Below are 27,220 nucleotides of genomic sequence, written 5' to 3'. Positions count from 1 at the left end.
CCATCCTTGCACACTTTACGACTCCCTCCTTGAACCATCCCCATTCCTCCTCCACACCTAGCTCTACTCTATCCTTCAGCTTCTTTTTGTACTCCTTTTCATTTAAAGAGTTCACTCAAAGAACCTCCCTACCTTTTGTCCCTTTCCTCTTTCTCCATCTATCCTCCACTCTCAACTTACCTTCCACCAAAAAATGATCTGATATTCTCCCACCCTCTCCCCTTAGCACACGTACATCCTTAACTCTTCCTATCATAATCCTATTTACCACTACATAATCCATTAATGCTCTATCTACCACCCTCTCCCATGTGTACTTATGCTTGACTTTCTTCCGAAACACTGTATTTGCTATCAACTCTCTTTCTAGACACATTTCCACCATCAACTCTCCACTATGATTCTTTCCTGGAACTCCACATTTCCCAACCACTCCATTGATTGGACCATTTCCTACCCTAGCATTAAGGTCTCCCAATACTATTACATTGACATTTCTCCCTAAATTCTCTATGCACCCATTTAAATCTATCCAAAAGGCCTCCCATTCTTCTACACTCTTCTCACTGCCAGGCCCATATGCACTTACAAAGACCCACATCTCCTTCATCCACATTATCCTTGAGGAAAGCTTCCACTCCACTACACGTTTGCCTATCTCTTCACTCACTAGAATAGCCACCCCTTCCCTCCCTCGCCCTCTCTTCACTCCTGATAACCTCCCACTTACACTCGCCCTTCCCTTTCAACTTAGTTTCACTCAAAGCCAACACATCCATCTTTCTTCTCACAAACATACTACCTATCTCTTCCCTTTTACTCTCATCTGTACCACATCCACGCACATTAAAAGACCCAAACCTTAGGGTGCTGGTTGGAAAACTCCCAGACCCTCTTATGCCTTTACTTTTTCTTTTAGGAATGTCCCCTGTGGGGCTACAAGGAGAAGGATGCCTAGTCCCAATCCCCGTCCCTTACTTCTCGCCTCTTACAATCCAAGTGGAAATACTTGGTGGCAGTATTCTTTTCCCTCACCACAAATTGGATGACTTTTCCTGAGACAGCCTTCCAGCCAGGTATGATTGAGGAAGACTATAATTAAGGCACTTTTTTTTAGCCCCTTCCCCATGTGGGGAAAGCAGAAGATAGATCCTAAAGAGGTCTGCTTAGTTATGTGGGTTGTTGTCAAGCTGTAATATTCATTGTTCCAATAGATGAAGACTACTGGGCCTGCATCTTGCGAGCTGTGACTAGGGGTTTCCATAGATCATTATATCCTGCTCCAATCATTTGGCACCATTGCCAGTGGACTGGGTCAAGAGTGGGAAGGATGAAGGTATTGTTAAATAATATGATGAAAATTGTAACAGGGACTGAATATAATGTCAGTTTCAGCCACTACTTCACCCTTAACATCAACTTCCCTGATGGGAGTTGACTCCAAGGGGGACAGCGAGGAGGTGACAAGGCAGCAGTTACCTTCTTCTTCCACATTAGAATAATTGGGTAATACAAAATCAAACTGCATAAAAGAAAATCTCAAAAATCATCTTTACAAAGAAAACATTACAAACTGAACAACAAAAATACATTGCAATCATGGAAACGGGTTTATAAGTACAAAACTAAGAGCCTCATTTGGCCTTAGTCTGATTTTCAATACTTCCTTCCCCTCTTCACCTATAAACATGAATGATGATTTAATGCCTTTACATTCCAAAAGATGTGCTCATTAATGACCTCTTCAGCATGGCATTTTTTTATTTATTTATTTTATTTTTTTTACTTTATTCTATAGATGTCATTGGCTTATTCTTCTGAAAGGCACACTCCAAACTGAAAGGTGTTTTGACCAATTGGATTCTCCTCAACCAAGTCCAACCTTCAATTATTTGAAATGATTATACAAGCATATCACCTAGCCAAAATGGTTAACTTCATCATAAGTTACCATGGTGATCAATAAAGAAAAAAGGATCATTATGAAGACAATGTATATCCCCTCGAATTTTAGCACATGGGGAATATATTATGCAAATAACATTTCAAGTGGGTGAAAGCCTTTATTCACCATGCCCATGTTTACCTGTTTGCTTCCCTGCACTCGTGATCATTACCTTCAATTTTGTTTTATGTTGACTAGCTAGTTTGACTAACATCTGATAATTTTGTTCAGGAAAAATAACAGGAATGAATGGAATGATATATTATCAAACTGATGAAATATTTTACCTAGTTTGGTCTTAAACTTCCTATGAAACTAAATAAAATTGGCAACCATTTGCCTGCAGGAGATTTATGAAACGGTCATTAGGTATTATGAACGATAAAAAGGTACTTCTCAAGTTAGGCTTTATGTTTTAAAAAGCGTTCTCACCTTCTGGCAATGCATCTAATACATTTATTGAAAGACATTGGAATCATTGCTAACAAATACTGCATACACCTTCACACAAAATATTTTACATCTCATCAACCTTTTATACAAAGACTGTGGAAGGAACACCTTGAGCACCTTTTGAATGGAAGTGATGATAAGCAGCTGATAAACTGTGGAGAGGATTGAAAAAGAACAAGGGAACAAGAATACTGAGGATTTAGAAAATTCATCTTCACTGAAGATAGGTAAAGCACCATAATTAGTTAGTTTTATAGGGAGAAACTGCCTGTGAACCACTTCCAGTTTATGAGGGGTGGATAAGATAGTAATATAAAAAGTGGTTACATATAAATGCTGGAAAAATATTAAATATTTGTTGAAGAAGACAAAAAGCAAAAAGATACAAATAGTTTAAAAATTGAGACATCCAGTGTAGCTAATATCACACATGGAAGAAGGGAGAGTAGAAAGAGAGAGAGAAAGAGGGAGGGGGAGGGGGAGGGGGAGAGGGAGGGAGGGAGGGAGGGAGAGAGAGAGAGAGAGAATGATAATGCATGGGTTATGTGTACATCATGAAGTCACCTACAATTATGGATGTAATATCACTCAAGTTTTGATCTGTGGGAGGCAGAGTACAGGCAAGTCACTATGTGGTGGAAGGAGTGTCAATTTCTTTGATTTCATTACAGTTAATGAAGTGAATTAAGTTGGAACAAATTAAGAAATAATTCTGTCAAGTTTCGTATCACCAAAAAGGTTGTGGCTTGTACATACAATGGAATAATTTATTACTAATAATAGTATCACACATTTCATCAAAATATTACAACCAAAAGTAATTAACATGTTTATGCAAACAAATTATTTAACTAACTGTGACATCTGTATATCTCCAATCTGACAAATCTTACTAAAAATTGCAACCTGATCCATAACAGGCAGGAGTGAGACTACGTTTTGCGATTGCAACATCTCCTCAACTTCCTTAGCATCTTCATCTGTCAGCTCTCCATTCTCCAACTTACATCTTACTGTGTCAAACATTTTGTTCCATTCCTCAAGATTTGCAGGTAGCATGTATATATCTTCATCTTCTTCTCCTTCCACTTCAGTCTCCACTTTATCAATTAAAGGATCTGTTGTGCTTATGTCATCACCCCCTTGATCAATAAGGATGTAATTTGAATCTACCATGGCTAAGTTTTCTTTATCCATTACTACATAGGCCTTATCACCTATTATTATCTTATTATCACAACTAGCATCACCACCTCTGCTCACAGAGGCTCTATTGATATCAGTATCAACCTCACAAGGTACAGCTTCTTCTATCCAAAACTGTTGTTTCTGCTGAATAGATTCCTGGAGAATATAGTTAGGGACTTCTTCGTTGGATACTAGATTCGCGTTACTCTGGTCCTGCTGTCCGTCTACCACAGTCTCTTCGATCACATGTTCTAGATTTCCTTCTTGATAATCAACAAGATCTAGTTCTGATCCTTTGTTACCTGATGAAAAGAAACAAGGAGCTGTCAGTTTAAATAAACGAAGACAGAAAGACTTCACCATCAATTAAACCTTTTGATAATGTGGCACAATTTATATATTTTGTACAGAGTTAAACTCTTCATTACAATGATGCCTACATAGGCGTCATGAGGCATGAGTGAGTACATGAGGATGCCAGCATTGGCATCTTGATTGTATATATATTTTTGTAGTTGTACACGAGTTACCCCCGGATTCTGTGAACTGGCTGGATCATGATTTCTGTGTTTATTATTACTCAGAGTAAAAGAGAATGAGTAATACAGCAGTGACTTCATATTTTATAATGCGAGTACTGTGATGCATCCTACATATGGCAGCCAATGCTGCATGCGAGAATTTGACTCATACTGAAGTGGTTAAAGGGGGTGGCTGGTTTGGAGAAGAAAGTTATTATTTACAAGACATTTTGATGTAAGAAATGACAAATAGTTGAAGAGTTACGTGGAGGAAACCTCGTATGAAACCACTTTCCCTCAATATCCATGGACATTGTTCTGCTTTCACGAGGAATGATTTCCCAGCTTTAACTTTTTCAAAACAAGTTGAATATTTGTGCACAAACATTAGGCTGCCTGATGTACAATGATTTGATGATGCATCATATTTTGCATGTGCACACACTCTTTCAGAAAGGGAGAGAGATGCACACACTTATAAAGCTACACCTGTAATATTTTCCTTTTGCTCATTCTCTTTCACAAGTTGTGGCTGACAAACCACAGAAAATGCGTTCAAGCCTGCTCATGGTGATCTTTCTCTCTACATGAAAAAAGCATTAGTACACAAAATGAGAGTGGGGCATAATAGAGCCAGTCCATGTGATCAATTATTTCTCCACCCTCCTCTTCCTACAGAAAAAAAAAAAAAAAAAAAAATAATAATAATAATAATAATAATAATAATAATACACATATGTCCACCATCTGTTATCACCAACTGCCTGATGTATGTTAATTCCAACACACAGTGAGGGTGGGACATGATCTAGCTAATTTCTGTGATTGGTGGGAACAAGAATGGTAGGTAAAGCAATATATACATATATATAAAGGACACAAACACAGAATAGATCTGGCCAAGGACACTATAGAGCAGTGGTTCTCAAACTTTTTCGTGAACGACCGTATTTGGAACATTTCAATCCTTCGCGACCCAGAATAAAGTAAAGAGAAACAAAATGGACAGTGATATATATACCCTTTACCTTGGAAAAAATAATGTATACAGCCTTTCTTTAGCAAAATTAAATTAACATAATCCATGGCACTGCATTTCCTTCAGAAAACTAAATTAATTAGTCAATTATTTGAAATACTCTGAAAACATGAGAATTTTCCGTGTCCCTGCGACCCATCAATATTGAACTCGCGACCCAACTTTGGGTCGCAACCCATAGTTTGAGAACCACTGCTATAGAGAATCTAAAATCTCCAGGGGGAGCCAACACAGAGTATGGGATCACTCAGCTACAACAACAAACAGCATACAGGCACACCTCGACTTACGTCGTTTTCGAAGATACGTCGGTTTTCAAAAATAATATGGAAAAAAATTCAAGTTGTCGTTTTACTTGACTTTACGTCGGTCAGCCAATAATGGAATCGCATAAACACCAAAAAACGTTTCAAGCGTTTCAAGCAATTCATGTTACAATAAATAAGAATAAAAGCATGTAAAATTATATAAAGATTCAGTAACTGCTAAAATATATACCATAAAGTAGTATGGCCTAGTCCACTAGAACATGAAATCGCAACGGTACTTCCAATACGTATTTACCGTAAGCGGCGTCTCGACTCCCGCAATTCTTTTGGATTATTATCTGTTTACTGAAGTTTTGTAAATTTTCTCATTAACATTCACTTGTAACTGTAATATTTGCCCCCATGCCTCCTAAGAAAAGTTCTAGTGAAAGTGCTAAGCGTCATGCTATTTCGCTGGAGGAGAAAATGGCGATGATAAAACGTCATTGTAATGGTGAAAAAGTTGTATCGATTGCACGATGTTTTGGAGTAAGTCGGACAACTGTATCAACGATTGTGCATAATAAAGACAAGATTTTAACACATGTCACATCTGAAGCCCCATTGATGAAGAACACGATCATCAACAAGAAAAGAGGTAAGATATTTGAAGAAATGGAAAATCTTCTTTCGATTTGGGTTGATAGGAGGAATCGTCAGAATGCGAATCTTAGTCAAGAGCTCATTCAGGAAAAAGCGTTGTCTTTGTTTGAGGACCTAAAGGAAAAATATCCAGATGAGAAAGATGTAGATTTCAAAGCAAGTCCTGGATGGTTTATGAGATATAAAAACAGGAGAAATTATCACTTCCTTAAAAGACAAGGTGAAATCGCATCAGCTGATGAACAAGCAGCAGCGGAATTTCCTGCTACACTGAAGAAAATCATCGAAGAAAACGGGTTTCTTCCTGAGCAAATTTTCAACGTAGACGAAACAGGATTATATTGGAAGAAATTACCAGATCGTTCATTTGTTTCCAAGGAAGAGAAAACGATTCCAGGTTACAAGGTCTCAAAAGAACGTGTGACCATAATGTTGGGAGGTAACTGTGCAGGAGATTTTAAATTAAAGCCTCTGTTTGTTTATCATGCACACAACCCCCGTGCCCTGAAGAATATACCCAAAGCATCTCTCCCTGTTATATGGATGGCTAACTCAAAAGCTTGGGTCACTGTTGTTATTTTCGAAGATTGGTTTTTCAATAATTTTGTCCCAGCAGCAGAGAAGTATTGTAAGGAGAAGGGGATTCCTTTTAAGGTTTTACTTATCTTAGATAATGCTCCTGGCCACCCACAAAACATCGCAGATTTTCACCCCAACATTACCGCTTCTCGCTCTCCCTTTTCAACTACCAATTTTGTAAAAAAAAATGTATATATGTATGTCTAATTGTATTTAATATTGTTGAATAAACCTATAATAATAAAAATATACCTCCCCCCAAACACTACGTCTATTCTCCAGATCAGGGGATAATTGCTATCTTCAAACATTATTATATGAAGCGTACGCTACGGCAAGCAATAGCTGCAATTGAAATGGATGAGTCTATCACACTTCGCGACTTTTGGAAGGGATATGACATCTACAAAGCTTTACAGAATGTAGCAGCAGCATGGAATGATGTTCAGAGCACTGCTATGAATGGTGTATGGAAAAAGCTATGCCCGCAATTTGTGCACGAGTTTAAGGGCTTCGATACTGTTGTTGTCAACAAAGATTTGGTTACAATGAGCAAAGAGCTGGATATGAATTTGGAGGAAGAGGATTTCACAGATTTATTTGAAAAAGACAAGGAGTTACTGACGAACAAGGATTTGATGGAACTTCAGGAGCAACAAAAGAAAGAAGAAGAGGATGATGAATCTGAGCCACGCCACTTCACCATTAAGAAAATGCAGGAAGCATTTGCACACAGGTCTAGCTATGTTTGAGGATATGAATCCAAATGCTCAACGCTTTTCCAAGATAATGGGGGCTTATCACGAAGCTTTTGCTCCTTATAATTCAATCCTTGAAGAAAAGAACAAGAAGACGGTTCAAGGCACTCTTGACCAGTTTTTACGCGTCGAACGACGAGAATCAGCTGATGTTGATGTCGACAATCCTCAGCCATCTACGTCTACAACGTAAACATCAACATATTGTATCTACTGTTTTGGTAAACTGAAAATACATTAAAGTTTTTCACTTATTACAATATGATTATATGTAAGCTTGAAATAGTTTTTATTTCTTTGTTTTTTGTTTTGTTTTACCGTATGTTATTGACAATGCATTCATAGAGTACAGCACCGCGAAATAGCAATGTGTAAACATCGACATAATGTATGTACTGCATTGGTAAATTAAAAATACTTTATTCAATTTTTCACTTATTACTAGTTTTTATTTATTTGTTTTTTGTTTTGTTTCACCGTATGTAATTGACAATGCATTCATAAAGTACAGCAAATTGTACGTATTGATGAATAAGTACAGGTACTTTTTTATACTTTATTACAAAATGATAAATAAATGTTCTGTTTGGAAACTTAAAATAGATTTTTATTAACCTTGTTTAATAAAAAATGCAATCAAAAGTAAAATAAAGTACTGAAAAATGGCTATTGGCAGTTTAGCCTAGGCTACACCAGGCCTACCTAGCCTACTTGTAAGCAAATTCGACTTACGTCGTTTTTCGACTTACGTCGTTTTTCGACTTACGTCGTGTCTCCTGGAACCAATTAACGACGTAAGGTGAGGTGTACCTGTATAATATACCCACTCACACCTTACGACACTGACATTGGTATCCTTGTATAAAAAAAAAACCTGAATGATACATATAGAATCTACTTATAAGATCAAAATCACATATTTTAGATTTTCTGAAGTCTCACATACACACACACACATGCACACACATGCACATATATATATATATATATATATATATATATATATATATATATATATATATATATATATATATATATATATATATATATATATATATATATATAAAGGACACAAACACAGAATAGATCTGGCCAAGGAATTGTCCCAGATGCAATCAACATACAGATGACACAAAACATCCTACACTTTCCTATCCTGGCCCTACCAAGAAAACAACAAAATATATCCTCCTGGACTGGGCCAATCTAGTGACTGTTGCCAATTGCCTGGGAACTATGGGTCTTCCATAAGAGAGACCTAGGGCAACAGACACTCATCGATAATGACACATAATTTTATGATTAGCTAAGAAAACATTTTGAGTACAAATGCTTTGATATCAATCTATATACCAAGGGCTTTTTACCCCGTACCAGGGAGGTAGCCAAAAATGGTTAGACAACTTTATGGATGGGGATGACAGTTGGTAATGGACATGGAACTGCCTAGTGGCCTTATGGTCTCTTGAAGTATCCTTCATTCTTATGTTTTTATGTCAAAAGGCATATACCCACCCCCACTCCTTCCACTCCCATCCGCCACCCTCTCCTCCCTGTATCCCGCCCACTGCCCTGGGTCAGAAGCAATGCAGCAGCGCACAGCAAGGCTGCTTCATTTAATCAGCAACCCCCCTCTCCACCCCATCATGCAGAAAAATAGCTCACAGACTAATGGCAACAGCCAGTTTCTTAAGAGTCTGTGGGTCTTCTGTAAAAGAGTACCAGAATAATGGAATGATTTATTCTGGTTACTGCTAGATTAAAAAATTTTTTTGGGACTGACCCAGGGCAATGGACAGGATGCAGGGATGACCCGTCATCCAGGAGGTGCTAAGATAAGAAGGAGGGTGGAGGGGAGTGGAATATATAGGAAATGGAATGGGTGGGAGTGGTTTCTATGCCTTATTATTTTTGGCTACCCCCCATGTAGGGGGAAAAAGCCTTTGGTGTATGTATGTACTGCTAGATTATTTTTATTCAGCGGTGAGAAACACATCCACTCCTCAAAGAGTTTGATGAAAAATATACTCGATATTCTTACTAACCTGTATTTGCATTCTTCGATTCTTTTGTAGTCTCTTGAGCAGCTGTAACTGATGGAAGGTGTGGACCAAATGGACGCTGGTATTTTCTAGGAACTCCCTTTACAAAGAAAACCTGTTTCATGCAAAACATAACTAAATTAATAAATCTATACATATAAATATCTAAAAATGTCCTGGGTGAAAACAGTTATATGACCTTAAGTAATTAATGTCTTTGTTATAGTAATACATACATATTTGTATCAAGGCAGATTCACACAAAGTTTGGACAAGAATGACACAACTAACCTAGTTTTGCAAATAACAGAGTAAAAGTTAAAGGGAAAAAAAAAGAAAAAAAAGAAAAGAAAAAAGAAAGAAAGAAAAAAAGAAAGAAAGAAAGAAATCCAGTAAACACGACAATTACCTTCTTGTCTCTTGCATGTCTCTCTAACACTCTTGAGGCAATTTCAGGAGGATGATCCACTTCTGTATGGCTATGTTGATGAAAATATGTCACTGCAGTTTGTCCATCATACCTGGAAAAGAATATACATAAATGAGTTTTAATTGGTTAATAAAGTAATATGGCCTATGTTGGAACCATACATGCATTTTAAGCTATGTATAATAAACAAGGGTGGTAGTTTGGAGTGGAATGGGTGGGAGTGAAATGGCTGGTAGTGGGAACATGCCTTTGACTTGGCTACCTCCCTTATGAGGGGGAAAAAAGCCCTTGGTGTATACATACATACATATACCAAGGCTTTTTCACCCTTACAAGGGAGGTAGCCAAAAAGAAAAAGGCATAAAATCATTCCCACCCATTCCATCCCTAAATACACTTCACTCCCCTCCACCCTCCCTCTTATCTTAGCACCTCCTGGATGACAGGTCATCCCTGCACCTTGTCCACTGCCCTGGGTCAGAGGCAGTGTCACAAGGCACAGCACATCCACAGCAAGGCCGCTTCATTAAATTGGTGACCCCCCTCTCCGTCCCCCCATGCATAAAAGGAGAAGACTGGGAGAAATCCCTTCGGGCTACGTCAAATTCTGCTCACACATACTACCTCACCCCCCATCCCCCCACCCATTCCACTTCATGCATCACAACATCATCCACATTCAACCATTCTCCATTCACCCGTCTTCTGTCCTCTCCTGTCCTTCCTCAACAGACATTTCCCTCTTCCCCAAAGCCCCCTTCACCCCATCCATCTATCTCATCCTAGGACGTCCCCTCATGTTCACTCCCTCCACATCTGCCTTCCATACCTCTTTTACTAGTCTTTCTTCACTTATTCCTTCCATGTGTCCAAACCATCCTAATACTCTTTCATCAACCCTATCTCCCAGCTCCCTTTCCACCCCTGTTCTCCTCCTCACCTTATTTCTCACTCTATCCAGCCTAGTAACCTTCATCATACTTCTCAGACACCTCGTCTCAAACACATTCAAACTCCTTCTCTCTTCCTCTCTTATGTTCCATGTTTCTGCCCCATACAGTGCTGTTGGCACAATCACTCCTTCATACAGTCTCCTCTTAGCATCCATTCCCAAATGTCTATTCCTCATTACACTTTTTAATCCACCAAGGCATTTACTTGCTTCTCTCAATCTACATTCTACCTCCACCTCCAATCCAACTTTTCCTGCCACATTTGCACCCAAGTATCTAAAACTATCCACTTCCTCCAGTCGCTCTCCCTTAATGCTCACTTCCAGTTTGCTGCCACTTTCACCCCTTGTACATCTCATCACCTTACTTTTACCCACATTTATCTTCAGCTTTCTTCTTTCACACACTCTCCCAAACTCTGTCACCAACTTCCTCAATACCTCCTCTGATCCTGCCACAAGTGCAGTGTCGTCCACAAACAACAGCTGGCTCACCTCCCACTTTTCTCCATTTTCTTTAGCCATCTCCAATCCCTGACCCACCATCCTTGCATTTCCCTCTCGCACCACCCCATCCATGTACAAGTTGAACAGCCAGGGCGACACAACGCATCCCTGACGAAGTCCCACCTTTATCTCGAACCACTCACTCTTTCCATTTCTAGTCATGACACATGCTCTACTACTCTCGTAAAAACTCTTGACAGCTCCTAGAAGCTTTCCTCCTATCCCGTATATCCACAAAACCTCCCACAGTGCCTTCCTGTCTACCCTGTTGTAAGCCTTTAGATTGATAAATAAGAGAGACTATTCAAGTATTTTTCCTTTCCTGTACATTACAATTAAGTAAATATTTACATACATTGGAAATTAGGAGACAGGACTATTTTCCTGTATACTATAACTTGGTAAATACACACACACATTGTTGTGAATGGACATCTTCACTCCAGGGATTTGATAGCAGGAAGAGCCATTTGGGAGACCGAAAAATGGATATGGTGAAGAGGGGGTTAACATGGGGGTCAATCATGTGAAGAAATTGTGGAACACTGTAAAGTGGAAAGACAGGAAACCAAAGTTTCAAGGCTATGGGTCAAAAGGCCATGACTGGAGCTAGAAGAAATATCAGAACCAGTTCTGAATAAGAGCAGAAAAAAAAAAAATCAGAACCTCAAATAACTAAAATGAATGAATCTCTGATGACAATAATGGAAGATATAAAGACAGAAAAAAGAGAGAGAGAGAGAGAGACTTGAGCAAGGTGAAAGGTGATTACGACAGCGTTTCTATAGGTATGTTAGATTTCAGGCCATGTCTCACTGGCATGTCTTTGACCTGAATAGAATCATGGGAGACATGGATGATCTATGTGGTGGTAAGATGGGAGGAGAAATGAATGTGTTCTGGATGGGTCTCAACTAGCTGTATACTTATAACACTTTGGTATGATGACACCTACATAGGCGTCATGAGTGACAAGAGGGTACATGAGTATGCTGGTGTCGGCATCTTGATTATATATTTTTGTAGTTGTACATGAGTTACCCCTAGATTCCGTGAACTGGTTTGATCACATTTTCTGTGTTTTCTATTACTCTGAGTAAAAGAGAATGAGTACTACAGCATTGACTTTATATTTTATAATACAAGTAGTGTGATGCATACTACATATGGCAGCCGATGCGGCATGTGAGAATTTGAGTCATATTGAAGTGGATAAAAGAGGGCCCCTTTGATATGAATATACATTTTGGTGAAGAGAAGTAAGGTGGAGGACATGGAGAATAAAGCGAGTGAAAATAGAAAAATCTATGTACTCACTTTTTGGTTGAGCGATTGTAGGATACAGTCATAATGAGTCGGGCTAAGCAATTGGAGGAACGTTGAATTTTGACGTACCACCGTCGGCTTGGAGGTTCATCTCGCTTCTCTTGGCGGCGGTCAAACTGTAATTAAAACACCGCTAGTTAAACATATATTGCATCACTTCTATTACTAAATTAATGTCAGGAGTGCATAGTTGGTATCCTTGGGTATCAATTTCTTTTTAAGTAAAATTATATTCTCCTCATATGATTCTGCTGCTTTTTCCATGATCACAAAACAGTGGATTCTCTCTGCAGTAGGGAGGTCATACTTCTCACATCTACTGAAGATGAAAAAGAGGAAGAGGAAGAAGATGATGAAGAAGAGGAAGAAGAAGCGAGAGATGAAAAAGAGGAATAGGAAGAAGATGAAGAGGAAGAAGATGAGAAAGAGGAAGATAAAGATAAAGAAGAGGAAGAAAAAGAAGATGATGTTGAAGATGAAGAACATACCAGAGCCATATGTCATTCATCCATGTTAGAGTAAATATCTCTACTCATACAGGAATAATGGAATATTTTTACAGTACACTGTTGTCCCTCCTTTCTATGACTTCTTGAATCTATTCTTTACCTCATCTATGAATCTACCTCTTTCTTGTCTGATCCCCCTATGGAGGTGGTGGGAGAGAAGAATACCAACACTGTTCCCATGTGTATCATAAAAGGCGATTAAATGGGATGGAATGTGGGGACTAGGGATACCTGACTTCTACAATATGGAATCCACCTCCCAGAGCCTTTTATGTCTCAACTTTTCAGAGTTTATATACATCCCTTTTGAGTGTGCGTTTTTAAGATACATACATACATATACTGAAGTTTCCCCCCCCCCCTTCCTTTCAAGGGAGGTAGCCAAAAAATAATGGCATAAAATCCATTCCCACCCATTCCATCCCCTACATACTCCACTCCCATTTGCCCCCACCCCCCTCCCTCCCCCTTATCTTGGCTCCTCTTGGATGAAGGGATGACCATCCCTGCATCTTGCCTACTGCCCTTGGTCAGAAGCAGTGTTGTAAGACACAGCACATCCACAGCAAGACTGCTTCATTTAATCAGTGACCCCTGCTCTCTGTCCCCTCATGCAGAAAAAGAGAAGAAAGAAAAAAAATTTAAGATACAAGAACAAACAAATTCCTGACCTGTGCAGAGTGGAAACGATGACACACCCATGTGGAGGAGAGTTTCCCTTTAGTGATGCGTTTGTATGTACTTATGTATCGTACATTGTATTTTTTTTCCTCGGAAGACATCCATTCCATGCAGTCGTCAAGGCTGTCAAATGTCAGCTTACGGCATGGAATCTTTTGGCCATGTACCTGGGGAATTCCAAAGTAGTAACAACAAATATATAGTATTCATATATTCAAATAAATGATGAAACAAAAATTATATATAAGTAAAGTCACTAAAAATAAATTATCAATGTGAAGATGATGAAAATGAACTTTGCAAACAGTTGGCATAACCCAAGGGAAAAGGTTTTTGTTTTGTTATCATTTGTCTGTTTTGATTTTCATTTATTATTAGTTATATGTCAATTCATTATTATTTACTTTCTACCTGTTTGTTTATTATCTAACTATACCTATGCATTTATTCATGTATTTTATTTGTTATTTACATTATTATAGTTTTTATATATTAATTTATTATTATTATGATTTTTTTTCGCATCCAACCTAGATATGGACCAAAAGGTCTCCTGTCGGCATGCTCTGCCTTTGTAATCCTTTGAGAGGGAGAAAGAATACGGAGGGGAAGAGAGAAAAAATGGAAAATGAAATTTACACTGTTGCACGACTAAAAATGGTTGATTGGATTATGTATACTTGTAAGTGAATGTGTAACTATAATCAGTGTTTCTCTTACCTCAGCTTGATGTGAAAAGAGATGAACAACCTTGTAGAATGCTCTTCCATTACAACCAGGTTCATTACAGTGAAAGCTCTTAGTTGTTTGATTGTTTAAAGCTCGTTCACATGCTCCCATAGCTTTATGTCGCACTAAAAAATTAATCTTCTGAAATTTGGCATCACAATCAGGACATGTGACTTCTTCGTCTTTGTTGTGTTTCCGTTTGAGGAGGAATACATTGTGAGGAGTTTGCCGTCTCATCTTTGTTCGACCCTTTTTCGTTTTCTTTTTCACATATGGGCTTTGATTTTCATCAGAAGAAAAATTGAATTCTTCTCCCTTCCTTTTCCTTATGTTATTATTTTCTGTGGTGTCAATCTTTTCGTTACTGTCATCCATATTTTCGCTTGGAGAGATCTTTTGTAGGTGGTTCAATGCAAGATGTTCCAAAAGAAATTCTCTGGCATGAGCTATATACTTACACCATGGGCAAGGTAAAGCTTCATCCTGAGCTTCAGCTGTCTTATACGCTTGTTGTAGTCTGTCTTTATGTGCGATGACAAGATGTAGTAGGAGAAGGTCCGGTGTACAATAGAACTGTGGACACAAGGGACAGGATGAGGAAGTCAAAGACGTCTTTCCTTTCACTAGGTTGTACATGTTGCATACATCCTGAGAGTGAACTTCTTTTAAGTGATCTACCATTCCTTCACTTGTTTCAAACTTCAGTGGACACAAACTACATTTATAGCCTGCAACTTCCAACCCTTCACTTACTTCTACTTTAACATCAACTATTTCAGTTTCCTTTTTGTGTGAATTGTCTTGGTTACTATTTCCACTACTGTCTATAATACTATCTCCCTCAGTATCAGGTTCCTTAACTTCAGACATATCCGTAATTTGCTGTTCCTGGAGTGTTTCTGCATTGTTCTCCTGAACAGTACCTACAGCTTCCCCTTCAGGTGTTCCTGCATTTTCCTCCATACTTGTCTCTGAATTTTTCTCAACACGTGTACCTGATTCTTTCTCCTGGGGTACATCTTCTGCTTGTTTTTCTTTACATGTGTCTATAACTTCTTCCTGTGGTGTATCTCCATTTTCCTCCTGAAGTGAGTCGGCGGTGTTCTCTGTTAATTCCTCTACTTCATTCTCCTGCAGGGTTGTTTTATTTTTCTCTTGGAACACTTCTGTGTTTTCCTCTTGGAGTGTCTCTGCATTCTTCTTGAGTGTCTCTGTATTCTTCCCGAGTGTGTCTGTATTCTTTTGATGAGTGTCTCCATCTTTATTTTGAAGGCTATCTGAATCTTTCTTCTGAAGTGGTTTTGTGATTTTCTTTTGAGACGTCTCTATATATTTCTTAGGTTGTACTACAACTGACTCAGATGGGAGAGGATTTTTCCTTGGTCTTCCTCTTTTTTTTTTCTCTTTCACAATTAATTCAGGTTTTGAATGTGCCTTTGAAACCTCACTAGGAGTAAGGAAGTCCATATCAATTCTTGCAGCATTAAGTGGTGCGTTAGTACAAGCATTTATGTGTCTTTTGTACTGGGACTCTTTAGAAAATGTCCTATCACAGTCACGGCACTTGAATTTCCCTCCTACAAGAACTGGTCCAAGGTGTTTGTTTGTTTTCCTTTCCACGTCAATCTCATATTCATCATCACCACTGTCAACATTCTGATGCATATCTCTATACAAGATATCATCGTCATCGTCGTCATCATATTGCACTTGCTCATTCTCCAAGGCTTCTTCATCAGTCTCAGAGTGGAAATCCTCTTCATCCTCCTCATCTTCACTATCATTGTGTTTACTTGAAGTCTTTCTTGGGACAACTTTCTCTGTTTTTGTGAATGAGTTCCCACTATCACTCCTTTCAATTCTGGCCTTTTTCTGTATGGCCTCAGTATCACGACCTGAGGAAACACTTGTCCTAACGATAATATTTGATGCCTTTTTACACAACAACTGATGCTGGATCACAGCTTTCTTTGAAGGGAATGTATTCTGGCAATGGATACATCTGAAAGACTCCTTTACATTACCATTACAGGAAGACACATGTGCTAGGTATACATCTTGCTGAATAAAACATATATGACAATTTTTACACTCCATAAGTGAGGAACTCTTTTTAGTAGAGAGTATTTCGTCATTGCTCTTTTCTTCCCAGTCTTGAATGTTTTCATTAATGAGTGCCTGTTGAAGAATGTTCCCATGCAACAGGTTAGTATTGGTTTCTTCACTTTGACGAGGATCGTTTCCACTGCATTCCCTTGATGGTGGGTCTACGCGAGTTTCTTTCTGATTGGAATATTCTTGTACTTTTGGGCGAGTAAATATCTTAATAGAGACTGGTGGTACAGCTGTTGCAACTTCCTGTTGTTGATTTATTGTATGAGGTTCTCGTAGAATTTCTTCAAACTCATCTACGGCCTCCATCTGACCTTCCATATTTGAGAATACAAACCTAGGATTTGAGCTCTCATCCTGTACGTCATTTCCTTCCACCTGAAACATTACTTTATATTAGTAATAACTTCTTACATATCTACATCTATCTCATCAAATATTATGGAGTAGAAAGAAGTAGAGCACTAGTGTATTGGAAAATGTGTATATAACTCCACAGGGTGTTTAGTTTTGGAGAGTATCTGGATATGAAAGGTAAAATTATCACTCCCTCCTCACACACATACAGTCTCTACTCTACCACCTTGAACAACTGCCTAACATGTCTCAGGGATCAAACCAACACCTTACATGTTCAGGGCAAGACTGCTATTCACTTGCCCATGGGGGTTCCTTTATATGATATACCATAAATAAGAAACTCACCTGCATTCTTTCTTCTGTAGGTTGTGCATCCACTCCATCCTCGATGCCTTCAATGTGGTCACCAAAGTGTAAAAATTGAGCAACTTGGGCTAAGCTGTCCTCGTTAAGAACAGAATTTTGTGATTCCTCTGTGCTTACACCAATTCGTACCACTATGCGTTCAGACTGGAAAAAATGTTGTTAGTGAAATATCACTGACAAAACTAAAAGTTCTTAAATATTACTAACCAGTCTCTGACACAAAAGTCTCTCACAGCAGAAGACTAAAATGGGTATACAAACTGTCAAAAGCCCTAATTAATCAACCAGCAATCATGTCACTTGTAAAAGGATTAATTTGTTATTTTTGCTAAGTTAGATCAGGAAAATGACTTGAACAATTATAAACAGTGAAATGCTCTGAAAAGGAAAACTAGCTGCCACTACTGTTCATAGGATATATCAATGATAATGACTGTGGACTTATATCTAGCATTTCTAAACTTGCTGATGATATCAAGTACTCAACCTTGTTATGGATCAAAAGGTCTCCTTTTGGCATGCTCCGCCTTTGTAATCCTTTATTTGTAAGTGCAGAATAGCAAATAATCGCTTAAATCATCTGGATATTCAAGGAGATATAATCAGACTAGAGTAAAGGTCTCAAATGTGGGTAATAGATTTTAACCCAAGTGTTCACACTTAATTCTTAGTTAACTGTTGCCTTGAATTTCATAAAGTGGATTACTTGCATACCCACAATGGCTGGTAACAGTTCTCATAATGTCCCACAGGTCTCTCTGGGAAGAAACTTGGGGCTACTTTCCGTGTTGCATTAAAGTATTTACCTACCTAGTTTTACCTAGTTGTATCTTACAGGAAGAGGAGCTATGCTTGTGGTGTTCCATCTCTTTATCTCACCATATCTAATTTGCTCTTAAATTCGTGTATTGTTTTTGCACACACTATATTTTCATCTAGTGTATTCCATACATCCACCAATCTGTGGGGAAAGCTGTTCATATTCATGTCTCTTCTATAACTATCCTGTCATTGGTTGAAAGTTGTAGGGAAAGGAAAGTGGTTGCTAGTCGTCAGCTATGTATGAAAAAGTGTAGGAAATATAACTTGCATCGACACAGTGAGATCTTGGGTCCAGACGCTCATGACTGCACCTCCCTATGGAGATTTGTGTGTGGTAACCAGACATCCCGTATTATGTGGGATTGTCCCATATTTAAAGCATTTGTCCTGCATCCCATATTGACCCTCCCCAGGATGCGTTTTGTCTCGTATTTTCAAGATTTTAAACACTTTGCATGAAAATTTGAGTATTTTATATTTAACAGGTATATTAATTTGAAAGCAACAATATCAGAGTGAAATTTTATATATGTGAGTACCAAGTAGATCTGGCAACATGGTGGAGGTTGGGCTTGGTCACTTGAGTCAGTCTCAGTCATGATCGCACTCTCACCATAGATGCACGTGAGGAGTGAAGACAAACATATATAATACATTGCTGCATGAAACAAAATATACAATGGACACACCCTTTTAAAGCAAGTGAAAAAAAATCTATACTAGTCAATAAAGCAGGTCCTGGAGCTACAAGCTTGTTTTGTGTGCTTCACATTGCTGGTACACAATGTTGCTATACCTCTCCAATTTAGTTGTCCTGTATTCCAATTTTCAAAATTTGGTTACCTTGGTGTGTGGGAAGTTGATGGGCTTTGAATATAGGCTTTTTAACTGTCCATATTATTGGATCACCACATGCAAGTACCCATCATTTGTCCCATGGTACTGTTTCATTATAGGATGGACTTAAATATGGATGGCTTCTCCAATTTTATTTTACTTTTTAAATGGTTTTTCAGGGTCATGGATGCAAGTGTGAGAGACAAACGCTCCCACCAAGAGCCCCATAGAGGCTTAAGACCTTACTGGCATCCAGCCTAGGTCACAAGGGTCTAAAAATTTTCAACGCCCTCCCAAAACAAGTGAGAGAGAGAACCAAATGCTTGGTGGACAGCTTCAAGCATGTACTGGACAGGTTTCTATGGAAGGTGTCAGTTGAGCCCCCAGTGCCAGGCTACACCGCCATCGGTAGTTTGTCATCAAACATAATACCAGACCAACTGGCCCTTGTGAGGAGGGACAGTAGGACTGGCAGCAGCGGTAGATCACTACGGCTGTGAGGACTGACCTCGGAACCTTTCCAAGTAAACCAAGTGAGTACAGATTTTGATGATTTATTGTGATGTTCTTGTCTTGTAACCTGGATGTGAATGGGTTTTTGTATAGATGTATTGTACAGTATTGAGAGCAGGTTATTGTATAATCTGAAGTAGAATACTGCTGGGGTTGTTTAACTTTATATGTTGTTCACTGGACTGTGTGACACAGTGTCAGGGGTGGGCTGGAGCCTGGATTGAGGGCTCCATCTTTCTCATGTATTGCTCTATGGAAAATTATTTTGTTTTGAGTGTGTAATGTTCTATTGGTGTTGTTTACGAACTGATAGTTGTTATTCACATTTTGTTTTGTGCTGTCATTACATTAGATTAGTATTTTCTTAATCAATGGATACCATCAGTAAACTAACAGACCAGTTGTAGGACTGTGCTACCGTTCAAAATTGTATAAAAAACGTAAAACAACCCTAATATAAGTGTTACTGTCCCTGGTCCTAAAATATATACACATAAATAATGCTAGTATTCTGTCGCCACCATCCAACTCCAGTTCCATAGACCAAAAATGAAAATCATCATCATGGGTTTAGCATTGGAGGGTAAATTAACACACATCAACCGTGTTTTACACAAGTTATTCTTAATTTACCCTAACCTAACCTATGTTATTCGATAAGTTCAGCATTAAACTTCACCAGAATCATAATAGTGTAATTAGTCATTTATTTCCATATATCTATTGCCGTGTGCCCTCCTCGATTTCGTCATCATACCCTAAGAATACATTGTAAGATCACATTCAAATATCGAAGTAGAAACTATACAATAAAAAAGTTTATTGAAAAACTGACGAGATAATCAAAATATTTATGGAAATACCTTCTGCAAGTGACTATTCCGGTCCATATCTGATGGAAATGAAAATATTTACTACCATTTTCTTCTTTACACGATGCAACGTTAAGTATTCTCAACAAAGATGGATGAAAAAAACTAATGGTATGTAATATAATTAGGGATATGAAAGTAAAAGATAAGTATAGAAATAATGATATTATATATTTTTGAAGAAAGTTTAAACGTACTATGATTGTTTTATTTGATATATGAAAAATAATGCATTTTTAATGGCAATATTTAACGACGATCAATTTTGCGGGGAATATAAATTGTTTGAAGATGCAGTCTCTCATGATTTTATGTTAACCTTTTCATTGCTGAATGAGTAATATCTAGATGATTAAAATAGTCTGGAGGAAACCATAATTAAATAAAACTATCATCAGATACGAAGGTTTTATTTGAAGTAGGGAATGGAAAATTGGGTTACCTTTTAGAATATGGGTAGAAAACTTCTTGGACACCTGTGCCAATTTCTTTGATTTGAAATACCCTACGTGCCGACAATTTTTTTTGACACAGAAGTTATTTTCACACAATTCAAATATAGTCATTGTCTTACTAAAATGCCTATATTTGAATGTAAATCCATTCCTGATCTCTTTATCTCATTTTCATTATTTGAAGTGGTAACTTTATCTTCTTACTATATATATATATTTTTTTCAAATAAGCTGGCGTGCTAGGATCAACCCTATCACTTGCCAAGTTTGGCTCCTGCTGTGACTGCCAATTGCCAGGCTATCCGAACACTGGCTGCGGCTTCGGCTGCTGTTAAACACCTTCAGCTCCCAGTAGTAAGCGTTACGCCTGTCAGCGTTACCAGTATGTTTCTCCATCTGGCGTAAATTCCTCATCTCACATTAAGGAAAGAGTATGTAAGCAAAACGAATTGTGTCTGCGGAGGACTGGAAGCAATGGAATGATAAAGTTATGTCCTTTTTTAGATAAAAGGACATAGGGCGACTGGCAAAGAACTCGGAAATGGGCTATAAATATTGTCCTCTTTGGTTCAGAACGACCTTTTATGGAAGTAGAATATAAATTTTGATATAAAAAGGACATCAAACAAAATTGTATAGAACTTTGTAATTTCATTGCCTGCTGCCGGGCAACTTTTCAGGTCATATATTTAAGTTTGTCCTTTTTTAACCAGTAAAGTTCCTGTTTGGTATCGTTTCTATCATGAATGTCCTATTTCTTTTAGTTCATCTGTCCTGGTTGTTGGCGCGTTTGTCCGTCCACTATTAGTTCAGAGAAGGAAGAGGAAGGGGAACGGGGCAAGCGGTCGACTTTTCTGGGCTTCGTACGAGCTGTAAATTTCAAGATGAATTATAAAAAAAAACAAGAAATCGTGATAATTTCAACATTTTATTCAGTGTAAGAAGAGCTTTAGGAGCTACGTGCCTGCCACCTAGCGACAAACAGAACAAAATGTATTCATTGTCGATTGTAGATAAAAGGATCCTAAGGACATAAGAATTAAAAGAGACTGCAGGGGACCATAGAGCCTACACTAGTCAGTTCCATGTCCATTACCATATACCATCCTTATCTATGAATTTATCTAATTGAGGTTTAATCATTTCAATGTGCAGGGACATCCCTGTAGCTATTTCATATTGCCTAGTGACATTCAGAACAAGTGTGAAAATGGTTCATTGATAAGAATGGTAACATGACGTGATAGGCAAATTTAATTGTGAGAAGGTGAATTGGGAGGACTGAAGAACAATCGGAGGTGAAGATTCACAAGGAAATATATTTTTGAATACAACAGTGGGTAACATAATGACCCAATGGATGAAAGAATTGATACGATCTAGAGGAGACGATACACCAGGAAGTTATGATTTACTGTTGATTAATCTTTGAACATAAGAATGAAGGAGACTGCAAGAGACCATAAGGCCTACACTGGGCAGTTCCATATCCATTACCACTTGTCATCCCCATCCATAAAGTCTTCTATGAAAAGAACCGAATCTGCCTCGCGGGGGACCTGATCCTCCCCCACCCACCCACCCGAGAGGATGGCTGCGTCACGTGACCCACCTGTCCGCTTCTGGCATGTCATAAGTGACACTTTCTACGTGTTCTCCCGTGACACAACGATCGCAGGCATTTCACATGTAGCAAGGTAAGATACAGACACACACACACACACACACACACACACATTATATATATATATATATATATATATATATATATATATATATATATATATATATATGCACAACACTGATATCGCAATTCGTTAAGTCACTGTCACTTGTTACGTGCTATCGGAGGTTCGAGTCCTTAGCTGTACCACGTATCAAATTCTGCATATGTGCCTCCTCGAGGTTCTCGATGTTGATGGCTTAGAATTAAAATTATTTGTAGTTGATAAATGTATATATGTATATATATATATATATATATATATATATATATATATATATATATATATATACATACATATACCAAGGCTTTTTCCCCCTTCCAAGGGAGGTAGCCAAAAAGGGAAAGGCATAAAACACTCCCACCCATTTCATCCCTAAATACACTCCACACCCCTCCCACCCTTCCTCTCATCTGAGCACCTCCTGGATGACGGGTCATCCCTGCACCCTGCCCACCGCCCTGGGTCAGAAGCAGTGTCGCAAGACACAGTACATCCACAGCAAGGCCGCTTCATTTAATCGGCGACCCCCCCTCTCCGTCCCCCTTTGCATATAAGGAGAGGATGGGGAGAAATCCCTTCGGGCTGCGTCAAAATTTACTCACACGTACTAACCCCCCCCCACCCCCCCGCCCATTCCTCCTCATGCAGTCACAACATCATCCATATACAACCATTCTCCACTCACCTCTGTCTTCCGTCCTCTCCCTTCCTTCCTCAACAGACATTCCCCTCTTCCCCAAAGCCCCCTTCACCCCATCCATCCACCTCATCCTAGGACGTCCCCTCATGTTCACTCCCTCCACATCTGCCTTCCATACCTCTTTTACTAGTCTTTCTTCACTCATTCTTTCCATGTGTCCAAACCATCCTAATATTCTTTCATCAACCCTCTCTCCCAAATCCTTTTTCACCCCTGTTCTCCTCCTCACCTCCTCATTTCTCACTCTATCTAGCCTAGTAACCCCCATCATACTTCTCAGACACCTCATCTCAAACACATTCAAACTCCTTCTCTCTTCTTCTCTTATGTTCCACGTTTCTGCCCCATACAGTGCTGTTGGCACAATCACTCCTTCATACAGTCTCCTCTTCGCATCCATTCCCAAATGTCTATTTCTCATTACACTCTTTAAACCACCAAGGCATTTACTCGCTTCTCTCAATCTACATTCTACCTCCACCTTCACTCCACCTTTTCCTGCTACACTTGCACCCAAGTATCTAAAACTATCCACTTCCTCCAGTCGCTCTCCCTTAATGTTCACTTCCAGTCTACTGCCACTTTCACCCCTTGTACATCTCATCACCTTACTTTTACCCACATTTATCTTTAGCTTTCTTCTATCACATACTCTCCCAAACTCTGCCACCAGTTTCCTCAATCCCTCCTCTGACCCTGCCACAAGCGCAGTGTCGTCCGCAAACAACAGCTGGCTCACCTCCCACTTTTCTCCATTTTCTTTAACCATCTCCAATCCCTGACTCACTACCCTAGCATTTACCTCTCGCACCACCCCATCCATGTATAAGTTGAACAGCCAGGGCGACATAACGCATCCTTGACGAAGTCCCACCTTTACTTCAAACCACTCACTCTCTCCATTTCCAATCCTAGCACATGCTCTACTACTCACATAAAAACTCTTGACAGCTCCCAAAAGCTTTCCTCCTATCCCATAAATCTGCATAACCTCCCACAGTGCCTTTCTGTCTACCCTATCATAAGCCTTTTCCAGATCCATAAAAGCCCAAAAAACATCCTTCCCCTTTCCTATAGCTTTCTCACATATCTGTCTTACCACAAAGATCTGATCTACACAACCTCTACCCGTCCTAAATCCACACTGTTCCTCACCAATTACTCCTTCTGTTCCTCTCCTAATCCTCTCAATTAAGATTCTCCCATAAGCCTTCCCTACTACACTCAACAGGCTAATCCCTCTGAAATTACTACATTCACACTTGTCCCCTTTTCCCTTGTAAAGAGGAACTATACAGGCACTACTCCAGTCCTCCGGCACTCCACCCTCTCTCCAGCAAACATTAAATAATCTCACCAACCAGTCCACCATCACTGAACCTCCCTTTTTCAGACATTCTGCATGACATCCATCCAGACCAGGTGCCTTACCTGCTTTCATCATCTTTACAACTGCCTTCACCTCATCCTTCCTTATTTCTCCTCCATTCTCCTCACTCATCACTCTCATTTTCTTCGTATTTCCCACTGCAGCTATCTTTCCTTCCCTATCCTCCTTCACATTCAGCAACTCCCTAAAATATTCTGCCCATCTTCCCCTCACTGCCATCTCTTCCATTATCAACTCTCCATCTGTACCTTTTACCTTTTCTTCCCTACTTGATTCGCCTCCTCTTCCTCTCTTAATTTCTTTCCAAAACATCTTTTTATTACTTTCAAAATTTTCTGTCATACTCCTACCCCATTTCACATCTGCTCTCCTCTTTGCCTCCTTTACCTTTTGCTTTACTTCTCTTTTCTTTTCTTTGTACGTCTCATATGACTCCCCTGTCCTCTTTTGTAACCAATCTGTGAATGCTCGCTTCTTCTCTTCTACAATCTTCTTTGTTTCCTCATCCCACCATTCACTACCCTTTCTTCTATTTCTCCCTGTCCTTCTTGTTCCACACACCATCCTTGCACACTTTAAGACTCCCTCCTTGAACCATCCCCATTCCTCCTCCACACCCATCTCTGCTCTATCCTTTACTCCCTCCCACTCCTCCTTCAGCTTCTTTTCGTACTCCTTCTCCTTTTCCTTTTCATTCAAGGAGTTCACTCTAAGAACCTCCCTACCTTTTGTCCCTTTCCTCCTTCTCCATCTATCCTCCACTCTCAACTTACCTTCCACCAAAAAATGATCTGATATTCCCCCACCCTCTCCCCTTAGCACATGTACATCCTTAACTCTTCCTATCATAATCCTATTTACCACTACATAATCCATTAGCGCTCTATCTACCACCCTTCCCTCCACCACCCTCTCCCATGTGTACTTATGCTTGACTTTCTTCCGAAACACTGTATTTGCTATCATCAACTCTCTTTCTAGACACATTTCCACCATCAACTCTCCACTACGATTATTTCCTGGAACTCCACACTTCCCAACCACTCCATCGATTGGACCATCTCCCACTCTAGCATTAAGGTCTCCCAGTACTATTACATTGACATTTCTTCCCAAACCCTCTATGCACTCATTTAAATCTATCCAAAAGGCCTCCCTTTCTTCCATGCTCTTCTCACTGCCCGGCCCATATGCACTTACCAAGACCCACATCTCCTTTCCCAGTTTCACCTTCATCCACATTATCCTTGAGGAAACCTCCTTCCACTCCACTACCCCTTTACCTATCTCCTCACTTACTAGAATAGCCACCCCTTCCCTCCCTCGCCCTCTCTTCACTCCTGATAACCTCCCACTTACACTCCCAAACATACACTCACCCTTCCCTTTCAACTTAGTTTCACTCAAAGCCAACACTTTCTGATTGGGGGAATTCCTTGGTGGCAGTATTCTTTTCCCCCACCACAGGGAATTCCCCCAATCAGAAAGAGAATACTCAGAGAAATGGTACAGGACAGCAACAAGGGGTTGGGGGACAGCATAACGGAGGGACAGTCGTAGTATAAAAGTGTCGTCATTTCTCTATGAACAGAATTTCTTCTATCATAGACAAAATGATGTGTGGCTCTGGTCCGTAGGGGCGCCCCATATAGACCCTAAAGTATCGACTGCATGCTACTTTGCCACAATAACAAGCAGCCAATACCCCAGACGGGTATATATATATATATATATATATATATATATATATATATATATGCAGAAAGATCACTATTAACAACACGTGATCCACAAATTTTGCTGGTAACCACTAAGGAAATCGGAAGAAAACAGTATATCCCAAGCGCTTTCGTGTAATTCACATCTTCAGGGGAATACAGAAAAAGTTGTATTACAAAGAGGTTTAAAAATAACAAGATTATACACTAGGAAAGGAACAGGCAAGGTGTGAGATGTCACAAAATTAAACACTAGGAAAGGAACTGGCTGAGCACAAGATGACACGAAATATTACACTAGGAAAGGAACCGGTGAAGGACAAAAAGTCACACATGAAAAAAGAATAAGTCTTGGTACAAAAAGTCATATACTGTTTTCTTCCGATTTCCTTAGTGGTTACCAGCAAAAAAAATATATATATATATATATTGTAGCGTTTTATCTTCGTCCTTAACACAAACTGTTTCACTACATGTACTGAGAGAATTATATTGTAAATAAGTGTATTTGACCTTTCACCTTTACCCTAAGATGTCACGCGCTGCATGGCAATGGTCTGATGTCAGAGATATCTTGTTACTTTCTCCAATAGATTATTTATCAATCGTCACAGAATTATTATTCTATACATTGGTTATATATATATATATATATATATATATATATATATATATATATATATATGTATATATATACATATATATATATATATATATATATATATATATATATATATATATATATATATATATATATATATATATTGTAGCGTTTTAT

At 38.9% G+C, this 27,220-nt stretch overlaps 1 protein-coding gene across 2 annotated transcripts; it reads right to left on the bottom strand.

Annotated features, from left to right (window-relative positions):
* Positions 1–1,533: 1,533 nt before the first annotated feature.
* On the bottom strand, positions 1,534–20,559 carry LOC143020664 (uncharacterized). 2 transcript variants are annotated; one of them, XM_076177192.1, is made up of 8 exons: positions 20,444–20,559; positions 17,388–17,552; positions 14,562–17,060; positions 13,832–14,008; positions 12,643–12,767; positions 9,846–9,957; positions 9,440–9,551; positions 1,534–3,888 (listed from the first exon to the last, which is right to left on the bottom strand). In XM_076177192.1, exons 1-8 carry the CDS (start codon positions 20,468–20,470, stop codon positions 3,242–3,244), a joined length of 3,864 nt encoding a protein of 1,287 aa, XP_076033307.1. In that variant the 5' UTR covers positions 20,471–20,559; the 3' UTR covers positions 1,534–3,241. The 2 variants fall into 2 exon arrangements, with proteins under 2 accessions (XP_076033307.1, XP_076033308.1); XM_076177193.1 differs by lacking the exon at positions 20,444–20,559 and adding an exon at positions 20,260–20,319.
* Between the last annotated feature and the right edge of the window lie 6,661 nt (positions 20,560–27,220).

Source organism: Oratosquilla oratoria, chromosome 40 (assembly GCF_046742065.1).
Source record: "Oratosquilla oratoria isolate Oo_2021 chromosome 40, ASM4674206v1, whole genome shotgun sequence".
Classification (NCBI taxonomy): Eukaryota; Metazoa; Arthropoda; class Malacostraca; order Stomatopoda; family Squillidae; genus Oratosquilla; species Oratosquilla oratoria.
This window is presented reverse-complemented; position numbering and strand designations above follow the sequence as displayed.

Bases quoted from the DNA above. Each gene is read 5' to 3' on its own strand.
- LOC143020664 (XM_076177192.1), bottom strand. From the start codon at position 20,470: ATGGACCGGAATAGTCACTTGCAGAAG. The intron at 14,009-14,561 runs GTAAGAGAAACA...GGAATTCCCCAG, and splicing joins TCTTTTCACATCAAGCTGAG to GTACATGGCCAAAAGATTCC. The intron at 9,552-9,845 runs GTAATTGTCGTG...TGCATGAAACAG, and splicing joins GACATGCAAGAGACAAGAAG to GTTTTCTTTGTAAAGGGAGT.